Below are 12,006 nucleotides of genomic sequence, written 5' to 3' on the forward strand. Positions count from 1 at the left end.
AGCACCAAATGGCTGAGTGTTGCCTAGCACCAAATGGATGAGTGTTGCTAGCGATAGCCTAGCCTAGCACCAAATGGCTGAGTGTTGCTAGCGATAGCCTAGCCTAGCATCTGCCTCACCCGTATGGTGTCCAGCTCCTTGTTGGTTTGCATCAGCTGTTTCTCCAGCTCTACTATCTTGGCCATGGCCTCGTTCTCTGTGTCCAGGAGCCTCTCCGTCATCTGCAAGGAAACATAAACGTCTACTCAGCAGTCTGTATGTGTGTGTGTGTGTGTGTGTGTGTGTGTGTGTGTGTGTGTGTGTGTGTGTGTGTGTGTGTGCCTGCACATATGTGCGTGTCAGAGGAGGCTGGTGATGGCAGGACGGCTCATGGTAATGTCAGGAACAGAATTAATGGAATTATATGCTATCAAACACATGATACCATTCCATTCGTTCGTTCCAGCCATTACCATGAGCCTGTCCTCCAATTTAAAGTGCCACCAGCCACCACTGTGTGTGTGTGTGTCAGAGTCGGTCCGATTGTGTGTGTGTGTCCTTACGTGGGTCATATTCTCCTCCAGCTCCTCTACCCTCTCCAGCGCGGCGGTCTTGGTCTCTGCGTCCTCCAGCAGCGTCCCCACGTCAAACACGTTGTCCAGGTAGGCCTGGATCTGCACCTGCAGCCGATCACTCTCTGTGTGCTTCAACCTCTGGAAGGGGGAGAGGAGAATGTGTTCATTCAGTGTGTGTGTGTGTGTGTGTGTGTGTGTGTGTGTGTGTGTGTGTGTGTGTGTGTGTGTGTGTGTGTGTGTGTGTGTGTGTGTGTGTGTGTGTGTGTGTGTGTGTGTGTGTGTGTGTGTGTGTGTGTGTGTGTGTGTGTATTCTCACTTCTAGGTAATCGTCCAGATTGAGTTTAGTGAAGTCATACTGAAGATGCACTCTGAAGTTCATGTCCTCAACAGAATGTACCACAATGTTTATGAACTGCATACAGGCCACCTGTAAACAGAGGACAACACACCCACTTCTGAACACTCTCATCACACACACATCTAAGATACACACATATCTGACATTGCAGCCACCACAGCCAAGGCTAAGCATCAGCAGGCATCATCCACGCCTCAGTGAGTGTGTGAGAGTCATACCATGAAGTCAATGTTGTCATCCTCGTTCTTAAAATGTTCCATCAGCTTCTCAAACCTCAGGGTCTCTGAGCACACCTGAGATAACGAGGGGAGATTGATTAGAAAAGTCAGAAAAACACCAGACACACACACACACACACACACACACACACACACACACACACACACACACACACACACACACACACACACACACACACACACACACACACACACACACACACACACACACACACACACACAAATAGACACACACAAACACAAACACACACACACACACAAACAGACACACACAAACACACACACACAAACACACACAAACAGATACACACACACACACACACACACACACACACACATACACACACACACACAATCAGACACACACAAACAGACACACAAACACACACACACACACAAACACACACACACACACAAACAGACACACACACACACACACACAGATACACACAGATACACAACCTACTGTTTTAAAGTTGTCGAAAGCAGACAGGATTATTTCATGACCTCCTCTGACCAAACACACAGCAGCCAGCAGCTCCAATACCAGAGCCTTAGTCCTGGAGAGAGAGAGGGAGAGGGGGTGAGAGAGAGAGACAGAGATAGAGAGAGAGATAGAGAGAGAGAGAGAGAGAGAGACAGATAGAGAGAGACAGAGAGGGAGGAGGAGAGGGGGTGAGAGAGAGAGAGAGAGAGAGACAGAGAGAGAGAGGGGGAGAGGGGGGAGATAGATAGATAGATAGATAGATAGATAGATAGATAGATAGATAGATAGATAGATAGATAGAGAGAGAGAGAGGGGGAGAGAGAGGGGGAGAGAGAGGGAGGGGGGCGAGAGAGAGAGAGAGAGAGAGAGAGAGAGAGAGAGAGAGAGAGAGAGAGAGAGAGAGAGAGAGAGAGAGAGAGAGAGAGAGAGAGAGAGAGAGAGAGAGAGAGAGAGAGAGAGAGAGAGAGAGAGAGAGAGAGAGAGAGAGACCGAGTCTTTAGATGGATTTCAGAGGTTCTATCTAGTTACCCTTCTCCGTTACAAGGGAGTCCTAGCCAAAATGCATCATCACAATGCAAGAAAATACAAGGTCTCGTTCCCTCTAAAGCAGTGGTTCCCAACCTTTTTCGGTTTCTGTACCACCAACCGAATTTTACCAGGGCCTATGGTCTCACGAGTATTCTCAAGTACCCCCTGTAGATAGGCCAAGTACCCCCAGAGGTCCTAGTACCCCTGGTTGGGAACCATTGCTCTAAAGGTTTCTTCCTTGTTAAAGCAGACACAGAGAGAGGTGTTTACTGCCTACTGACCTTGGGTTTCTGTTGTTGAGGCTCAGAGCGATCTCATTCACAGCATGAGGATGGGACATGACCATGTTAAAGCCATACTACAGACAGAGGGAGGGGAACATAACAAATCATATATCAATCACTGCTATCCAAAATAACCACGAGGATGAGGGGAAGAAAGGGTGGTAACCAGGATGAGAAAAAGAGAAGGAAAGAGAGAGATAGGAGGGGTTAAGAGAGAGAGGGGAGAGATAGGAGGGGTTAAGAGAGGGAGAGAGAGAGATATGAGAGGTTAAGAGAGAGAGTGGGAGAGATAGGAGGGGTTAAGAGAGAGATAGGAGGGGTTAAGAGAGAGAGGGGGAGAGATAGGAGGGGTTAAGAGAGGGAGAGAGAGATATGAGAGGTTAAGAGAGAGAGTGGGAGAGATAGGAGGGGTTAAGAGAGAGATAGGAGGGGTTAAGAGAGAGAGGGGGAGAGATAGGAGGGGTTAAGAGAGAAATAGGAGGGGTTAAGAGTGAGAGAGGGAGAGATAGGAGGGGTTAAGAGAGGGAGAGAGATGGATAGGAGGGGTTAAAAGAGAGAGAGAGAGAGATAGGAGGGGTTAAGAGAGAGAGAGGGAGAGATAGGAGGGGTTAAGAGAGAGAGAGAGAGAGATATGAGGGGTTAAGAGAGAGAGAGAGAGAGAGAGATAGGAGGGGTTAAGAGAGAGAGAGGGAGAGATAGGAGGGGTTAAGAGAGAGAGAGAGAGATATGAGGGGTTAAGAGAGAGAGGGAGAGAGAGAGAGATAGGAGGGGTTAAGAGAGAGAGAGGGAGAGATAGGAGGGGTTAAGAGAGAGAGAGAGAGATATGAGGGGTTAAGAGAGAGAGTGGGAGAGATAGGAGGGGTTAAGAGAGAGAGAGATAGATATGAGGGGTTAAGAGAGAGAGAGGGGGAGAGATAGGAGGGGTTAAGAGAGAGAGAGAGAGAGAGATAGGAGGGGTTAAGAGAGAGAGAGTGAGAGATATGAGGGGTTAAGAGAGAGAGAGGGAGAGATATGAGGGGTTAAGAGAGAGAGACAGCGAGATAGGAGGGGTTAAGAGAGAGAGGGGGAGAGATAGGAGGATTTAAGAGAGAGAGTGGGAGAGATATGAGGGTTTAAGAGAGAGAGTGGGAGAGATAGGAGGGTTTAAGAGAGAGAGAAAGAGAGAGAGAGAGAGAGAGAGAGATGGGAGGGGTTAAGAGAGAGAGAGAGATAGGAGGGGTTAAGAGAGAGAGAGGGGTGAGATAGGAGGGGTTAAGAGAGAGAGGGGGAGAAATAGGAGGGGTTAAGAGAGAGATAGGAGGGGTTAAGAGTGAGAGAGGGAGAGATAGGAGGGGTTAAGAGAGAGAGAGAGAGAGATAGGAGGGTTGAAGAGAGAGAGAGAGAGATAGGAGGGGTTAAGAGAGAGAGAGAGAGAGAGAGAGAGATAGGAGGTGTTAAGAGAGAGAGGGAGAGATAGGTGAGAAGGAGACAGATGTGTAGTTCACCTGGTAGTTCATAATGGCTCTGAGACACATCACACACACGTGAACGTCGTCCTTCTTACACACCAGGCGGGAGTTCTTCAGTGTCTTCCTACTGGGCAGTGTGTTAGACCTGGACACCAACGCTGAACTGACACAGTCAACATACAATAAACACAGGATTAATACCGCAACTTGGTGTGTGTGTGTTAACTGATGGATTGGTATATATGTGTGTGTGTGTGTGTGTGTTTGGGTTTGTGTTACCCGATAGAGTGGCGTGCGGAGCGCTGTATGTTGTTGCCACTGGAGGGGGAGGGCAGGTTGCTGTCTCCATGGAGATCTTCTATAGAACGACTCCAGGGGGAATCTACAGCTCTCTCCTCAGTACTGGCCTCTGATACCTCCCCATCAAACCTACACACACACACACACACACACACACACACACACACACACACACACACACACACACACACACACACACACACACACACACACACACACACACACACACACACACACACGCATGTGCACACACACACACACACACACACACACACACACACACACACACACACACACACACACACACACACACACACACACACACACACACACACACACACACGTGACTCAACAGAACACACGCGTATGGAAAAAGTGATATGCCCACACACACACAGTCACACACACTCACGTGACCGCGTACTGAGCGAAGGAGAGGTACTCTACTAGGACATCCAGGCCCTGATTCTCCTCGTTGAGAAACTCCCTCACCCACCTGGAGACAGAAGAACATTAGGATTTATTATCAGAGACATAATTCACTGTTCAATATCTAGCTGTACAATCAGCAGAACCGCTAGCCAATCAACAGTCACTAAAACCCCTAGCCTGCTAAAACCCTTCTCTGAGTCAGAATGGTTTGGAACTGAGTGAATGTCAGCGTGACTCTGATTCGGTTCAGATTCATTTTGATCCAGGACTCTCTTTGCATGTGATTGGCTGCGGCCTGTGACTCACCCGATGTGATTGGTCCGTAGTGAGATCTCCAGTTCTCTGAGCACCTGAGTCGACTCCTGGACTCTCCGACGGAATTTCTGACGACAGTAGGGTTAGGGTTATTCTGGTATTCCCTCAAAATCATTTCCTATCTGCTGGTTTGGGAAATGATGCAATTCTAAATGGTATCTATCCAACTGTGTCAAGTTGAGGAACTAATATTCCAGGGTGCGTTACCATATTGTTACTATGATATTACTGGCTCTGCTACCATGGTGACGTGGCTGTCACTCACCTTGCGTGTGACGGCCGGGTCAAGGAATCCTCTCAGCTTCTGGATGTAGGTGTGAGGAGGGTTCTTCACCTGGAACCGTTCCTACAACACACACACACACACACACAAGCAATGGTTACACACTTGCCTTTCACACTGGCCAAGGAGATGCTGAATACCTGAATGAACCATGTTGGTTGCTACTCTTCTGTTTTTACAGCGCTGAAGGGGCTGGACTGGTGTATCAGCCATGTGACGTTGGCCACACACAGCCTTCCAATGGGCTTAGGGGAGCTTCCTCCATATAGCTTACACCTATCCAGTTCCTTCAGGTCTACTAACATAGAAGAGGGACAGTGCTAGGGGTCATTATCAGACCAGGCTGTTCTTTGGCCAATCAGAGTTGACCTTCTGTCTCACCTGATCACATATCAGCTCCCACTTCTTCTCATTGTCGTAGCAACGGAGCAGACGCACCTTATCAGGAGGCAGGTTCATAGAGTTCTGAGAGACAGAGGGAGAGAGAGAGAGGGAGAGAGAGAGGGAGAGAGAGAGAGGGAGAGAGAGAGGGAGAGAGAGAGGGAGAGAGAGAGGGAGAGAGAGACAGAGAGAGACAGAGAGAGACAGAGAGAGAGAGAGAGAGAGAGAGAGAGAGAGAGAGAGAGAGAGAGAGAGAGAGAGAGAGAGAGAGAGAGAGAGAGAGAGAGAGAGAGAGAGAGAGAGAGAGAGAGAGAGAGAGGGAGAGGGAGAGGGAGAGGGAGAGAGGGAGAGAGAGAGAGAGAGAGAGAGAGAGAGAGAGAGAGAGAGAGAGAGAGAGAGAGAGAGAGAGAGAGAGAGAGAGAGAGAGAGAGAGAGAGAGAGAGAGAGAGAGAGAGAGAGAGAGAGAGAGAGAGAGAGAGAGAGAGAGAGAGAGAGAGAGAGAGAGAGAGAGAGAGGGGGGTTATTAAACTAATAAAGTACACACATCTCTCCAGAAGACCTCTGTCTACTGAAGACAGACATTCCCTCTTCAACAGAGACATGAACACGCGTGAGCAGTGAATTAAACATGAGTTTGTGTGATATGAAAGACTCTTACTGACACACACTCAGTGAATTAAATATGGCACTGTATCGGGGAGAGGCAACGCGTTGCATATGCAGGGACAGAGATGGTATTCACAACAACACTCTTTGATTCTAACCAGTCATCCATAATGGGTTAGGGTACACACTCCAACACACACACACACACTCAACACTCTATACATACACGCACATGCAATGTATGAGCGTGTGTATGTGAGCATGTGTGCGTTTCATGTGTGTGTGTGTCACCTACCAGTGCAATGGAGAACCTCTCTTCCAGCTCAGCAGGATCAGGCATGGGCAGCTTGACAGGAGCAGCCCTGGCCCTGATGACTGCTAGCTGAGACTCCATACTCTCTGTGTTCCCCATGGCTCACACACACACCTGTACTGTCAACTCACACACACCCTTACACCAGCAACTCACACACCCTCACACACCCCTCGCCATCAAATCAGACAAACACACCTCTCACAGTCACCACACATACAATCACACCCCTAAACGTCAAATCACACACACAAACACACACAGACAATAGGCCCTCTGCAGTCAGTCAGATACAGGCAACGCCTCCTGTAATTCGGGAATAGTGTTCGCGTTTTTCTCCCTAGTGAGACACAGTCTGAACGACCGACCGACAGACTCACGAACGGCGGCACGAGATCAGAGAGATGCGGTAAACCGAAGGCGCGTGTCTACCGGGGGCCGTGTCTATCCTCCATCCGTTCATCTTTTGTCCTCCTTTCTTCTCATCGCCGACGACGGCACGGCGCACGCACCATTTATCCGAATCCAGCTGAGACCGAAGTCCCACTGTCCGTCTCGGGCTAAATCTGCATCCCTTCCCGGTTCACTGTGTATCCTCGGTAATGGGTATGATGATGCTGATAAACGAACCGGGCGTCCCTGGTGTGTGTGTGTGAGCGAGCAGGCTACTTAATCCGCCCCCTCCTCCACAGGCGACAAAAGCGAGAGTTCAGCCTCCACGCACGCTTTCTCCCCCCCGCAACGACCCCCACTTTCTAGCCGACACACAATGAGCCTTCTGCCGCTTCGCTCTCCTCGCCTCCCGCCCCCCTGCAGCGCACAGCCCACAGCCGTGAGCGAGACGCGAGGGGAGGGGGACTCGGATAACGTCTACCACTAGACACTGATCTAGAGTCAGTTTTACGCGTGACCCAGTAATAATTGAGGTTATGATTTGGGTAGGATAAACTGATCCTATCATATTTTGGGCAATCTCTACCCAAAACAGAGGGATGAGAGGCTTTGTTTTGTTCTGATGCATCCTGGTAGTTAGAGTCTTAATCGTTTAACGACGAGCTATCTATCTCACAGATGCTCTTTGTCCAGACTTCTGACCCCTCCTTTATTAGGTCCATTTCTATGAATAGGTCTGGCCTATTGGCCTATAATGGTCCTGCTGATTTCTCACCCATATTCTACCTTTCTGGCTTAGGCTGTTATTATTACAGGCAGTCTAAGCCTACTATTGCCACTACACATGTTTAGCCTACTTAAATCCTGGCTTTCAGAGAGAAATTAAATGAGTGGATTCATTCATAATTAGTCCTTATACGACGTTAGTCGCTTTGGTATTGAGTTATTTTGGGGTCCGATGCATGGCTATGGCCAAGAAATGCGTATAGCAAGACCTAATAGTACGACCTACTAGACCCACAAGTATCAAAACAGTTTTATTCATAATAACATTGAAAATACATAGATACAATACATCAAAAATATAGGCCTTCATTTTAATTACAAACGTGTGTGGTCAGTAGGCTACAAATCCCCAACATCTCGGGCCTATATCTCATATAGTCAGGGGTTTGCAAATGAAAAAGTCAGCAGAAACGTATTCGGGGCCTGTAGTGTCATATCATCCTGAATCCACGCCTGCTAAGCCGCCTTTGTCCCGGTTTCTGACTGATATCTGAACAGATGGGGGTCTTCACCATTACGGTGTGCGCATGACCTCTTGTGGACAACCCGTGTATTACACCTATCTGATTCGGTCAGTGAGAAAGTGATTTTTGTTTAGCAATGGAAGTGCAATACCATGCATGAGCCACAGGGTGGCTGCCATTATTGGCCACCCTGTTAGCTGGGTGAGTATTTGGAAAGAGCAAAATTATGATGAAAGTCTCATAAAGGCTGCATTGGCCATAAAGCCATGCAGTAGGAGGTGGTGTCGTGATGCAGCGCTCTGCTCTGTGGAGGGAGGGTTGCCTCTGGTTGGCTCTCACAGCTCACACGCCTCTCTCTGCATCTCAAATCTCCACTTTTCTCCCAGAAGTGTGAGCCCCTCCCCACACATTTAAAAGCATTCGACTGGCTCTCACAGCTAACACACCTCTCTCCCTCAGTCCCAAATCTCCACCTTTTTCTCCAAAGTGTGCAGCCCTTCCCAGACGTTCAAAGTGTTGGATTAATGTAAACATGGGCCAGACTAGAGGGAGTTCCCACCATGTCTCTTTTACCAGTCCTTTTAATTCCACCAAGGGAAGTGAACAAATTAACACCTGGGCAGAAGGGTAGAACCAGTTGAACACAAATGAGGGAGAGGGGAGGAAAAAGGAGGGAGGAGGAGAAGGGTGAGGGAGTGAGAATGGATGGATGGGGTAATGAGCAAACAGAGATGGCGGGGAGGAGAGAGTGGAGTGTGACAGGAGGGAGGGAGGGAGAGAGGTTGAAGGAGAAAGGAGATAGAAGCAGTTATGTCCACCACCAGATTATTTTCCCCTTCCTCTCATCCACCATTTCCACCTCTTCCTATCCTCCTCTTCCCTATCATCCTCACCCCTATCCTCCTCTTCCTATCCTCCTCTCCCATCCTCCTCTCCCCTATCCTCCTCATCCCTATCTTCCTCTCCCCATCCTCCTTTTCCCTATCCTCCTTTCCTCTCCCCCTCCTTCCCTCTCACCTATCTGCCTCTCTCCATCTGCCTCTCTTCTCTCCCCCTCCTTCCCACTCTCTCCATCTGCCTCTCATCTCTCACCCTCCTTCCCTCACTCTTCCTCCTGTGAGTCCTTCTCACCTTCTTATCTCTCTCTCTCTTTCTCTCTCCCCCATGAACATCTGCAGCCTGTTTTAACAGACAAGCTGGAGATATGGAGGGCATCATACACGCACGCACGCACGCACGTACACACATGCACACACATTGGTCGAATAAGCTGTCAATCTAAGCACCATCCTCTCTGGTTGGATATTTGGAGCTGTAACTCCCGGTTAACGCTTTTTAACCGGCAGCATCTCTCGCGCACCTGCAGTTACCGGCCCCTGTCCATTCCAAAAGCTGAGTGCCGCGCGCTGCGCTGCGACAGAAGGAGTGGCACAGCGTGTGTGTGATCGTGATTCGTGAACGTGTGTGTGATAGAGATAGAAGGAGAGAGAGGGAGAGAGTGAGAGAGAGAGGAAGACTGTGTGTTCAATAGAGAGAGAGTCAGAGAGAGAGAGCGAGAGAGAGAGAGAGAGAGAGAGAGAGAGAGAGAGAGAGAGAGAGAGAGAGAGAGAGAGAGAGAGAGAGAGAGAGAGAGAGAAATGTGTGAGTGAATCTCGCGCATATTGCTGGAATCACCGAGCATCACACACCTCTGGACATCTCTGGACTCTCCGCGGTCAAACCGTCAATGTAGCTGTGTGTGTGTGAACTTTAATTAAACTATTCGAACACCCATCGATACGGACTGGGACACAAAGCTCGGGAAGCTCCGTGTGTTGGAAGGCGCTGCTCGCTGCAGACATGGGTACTGTTCTGTCTCTGTCGCCGAGGTCAAGGAAGGCAGCGGGCGGTGTGTGTGTGGACGAGAAACCAGACCTTGCGACCGGCGGGAAACCACAGGAGAAGAGCCTAAAGAAGCGCCACTCGGTGCTGCTCCATGCTTTGACGTGGAAGCGGCTGGTAGCCGCATCGGCCAAGAAGAAGAATGCCAAAAAGGTGAACCCCAAACCCGAGGCCAGCAAGGCCAAATCCGACCCCTTGGTGGACCAGCTCAACACCGACAACATCAAGAAATCACAACCGTCCAACGGAATACTCGACCGAAAACCGACAGGGCCCAAACCCGGGCCAATTCCTGTGCCTGTTCCTACAGTACCGGACCAGACCCGGCGGCAGACCCAGAATGGACGCTTATTCATCTCCCCTCGGAGGGTGGTGGTGCAGGTGGGTAACGTGTGTGTGTGTGTGCGTGTGTGTGTGTGCCTATGTGTGTGCCTAACTGTTTGTGTTGTTCGTCCTCCAGGCGTCCACCGGCGAGCTCCTGAGGTGTCTCTCTGACTTTCTCTGCCGCCGCTGCTTCAAGCTCAAAGAGCTCACGGCCAATGAGGTCATCCTGTGGTTCCGTAACGTGGACCGGGCTCTGTTAGTGCAGGGCTGGCAGGACCAGGGCTTCATCACCCCGGCTAACCTGGTCTTCGTCTACTTGCTCTGCCGAGAGGCCGTGGAGGAAGACACGGTGTCTGAATACGAGCTGCAGGCAACCTTCCTCACCTGCCTGTACCTGGCCTACTCCTACATGGGCAACGAGATCTCCTACCCGCTCAAGCCGTTCCTGGTGGAGTCCAGCCGGGAGGCCTTCTGGGAGCGGGCCCTTGGTCTCATTGACCGGATGAGCGGGCCAATGCTGAGGATAAACGCAGACCCGCACTACTTTACCGAGGTGTTCCAGGACCTGAAGAACGAGGGAGGGTCAAGGGAGAAGGAGAAGGAGAAGAAGGAGAAGGAGAAGGAGAAAGACGGGAAACGGATAAGCGAGTTGGATCGTTAATAACTGAATGAGGGAAGGAGAGAGAGAGAGAGAGAGAGAGAGAGAGAGAGAGAGAGAGAGAGAGAGAGAGAGAGAGAGAGAGAGAGAGAGAGGGGAATTTGGTTTAGGATACGGTCGCGGACACCAGCCACACACCCGACGGTTGTTTGAGCGGGGATTGAATGTATACGCTTGGTGAACCGGACAAACGCACGACGGGGATTTGATCAGGAGCCTGAGTCTGGAATCAGGAGGTATCAGTCACACGCCTAGCTTCACCTCGCCCCGTTACCGAACTGTCGTGTCATGTGTTCAGTCAAAGCTCGGGGAATCTAACGGACACTACACGGGATGTTGGGCGGAAAGGGATAGCTATAGTTAACTTTACTGCATGCTGTATAAAAAGTATTCTGATTGTACCGTTATTGTGGCTTTTGAGAAATGGATAGGCTATTATACGGTGGACTAAAGTGATAGCTTATAGCGCGTCAGTGTTTTGGGGGAAAATGTATATATTCGTTTCATGAGAGGGGGAACGACACCGTGCTCTCCAAGGTACTGGACTCAGTGGCGCGAGAGACGCTGCCTGCCCCCCACCCCCTCTGAACGTTGAATGTACTATTTTACCACTTCAAACCAACGGGATTCTTTACCGTTAACATGTGGCAACTGTTACTATGGTATTATAAAACGTTCTGTTTTATATATTGCACATTCAAAAATACAAGTATAAATTGTTACAAACGGTCCCCGTGCCTCCCAGCAATGTTTAATTGAATTGCCTTGTGATTAATGTGCTGAAGAACATGCAGTATGACGAACGCTGAAAGTTAGCCCTGTATGTAATAATCAGAGGTGTAGACTTTATGGACAGCTTTAGTTTTACTAGACCCAGAGCAACACCATCTCTAGGACTGATTATAAGCCTACGACTCTGGAAACCCCTCAAGGCTAGCCAATAGCCTACTACAGTGAAGCAACATGCAACAG

At 49.6% G+C, this 12,006-nt stretch overlaps 2 protein-coding genes across 4 annotated transcripts in view; one reads left to right on the plus strand and one right to left on the minus strand.

Annotated features, from left to right (window-relative positions):
• fmnl2b (formin-like 2b) overlaps positions 1 to 7,345 on the minus strand; it is a 26,227-nt gene extending 18,882 nt beyond the window's left edge. For 2 of the 3 annotated variants that reach the window (XM_071330410.1, XM_071330411.1), the window contains exons 1-13: positions 6,511 to 7,344; positions 5,610 to 5,693; positions 5,211 to 5,291; positions 4,937 to 5,013; positions 4,611 to 4,694; positions 4,178 to 4,327; positions 3,935 to 4,061; positions 2,448 to 2,524; positions 1,618 to 1,711; positions 1,131 to 1,205; positions 871 to 981; positions 543 to 692; positions 120 to 221 (exon numbers count right to left, since the gene is read on the minus strand). In XM_071330410.1, the coding sequence (XP_071186511.1) occupies positions 120 to 221; positions 543 to 692; positions 871 to 981; positions 1,131 to 1,205; positions 1,618 to 1,711; positions 2,448 to 2,524; positions 3,935 to 4,061; positions 4,178 to 4,327; positions 4,611 to 4,694; positions 4,937 to 5,013; positions 5,211 to 5,291; positions 5,610 to 5,693; positions 6,511 to 6,627 (1,329 nt within the window). In that variant the 5' untranslated portion in view covers positions 6,628 to 7,344. Of the gene's footprint in view, positions 1 to 119; positions 222 to 542; positions 693 to 870; positions 982 to 1,130; positions 1,206 to 1,617; positions 1,712 to 2,447; positions 2,525 to 3,934; positions 4,062 to 4,177; positions 4,328 to 4,610; positions 4,695 to 4,936; positions 5,014 to 5,210; positions 5,292 to 5,609; positions 5,694 to 6,510 lie in introns of all 3 variants that reach the window. The other variant, XM_071330408.1, reaches the window with a different exon arrangement.
• A 1,942-nt stretch (positions 7,346 to 9,287) lies between these two features.
• Positions 9,288 to 11,765, plus strand: cdk5r2a (cyclin dependent kinase 5, regulatory subunit 2a (p39)). Its single transcript, XM_071330412.1, has 2 exons — positions 9,288 to 10,433; positions 10,513 to 11,765. The coding sequence occupies exons 1-2, from the start codon at positions 10,011 to 10,013 to the stop codon at positions 11,035 to 11,037; spliced, it is 948 nt and encodes a 315-aa protein (XP_071186513.1). The 5' UTR covers positions 9,288 to 10,010; the 3' UTR covers positions 11,038 to 11,765.
• Positions 11,766 to 12,006: the final 241 nt, after the last annotated feature.

Source organism: Salvelinus alpinus, chromosome 10 (genome assembly GCF_045679555.1).
Source record: "Salvelinus alpinus chromosome 10, SLU_Salpinus.1, whole genome shotgun sequence".
Classification (NCBI taxonomy): domain Eukaryota; kingdom Metazoa; phylum Chordata; class Actinopteri; order Salmoniformes; family Salmonidae; genus Salvelinus; species Salvelinus alpinus.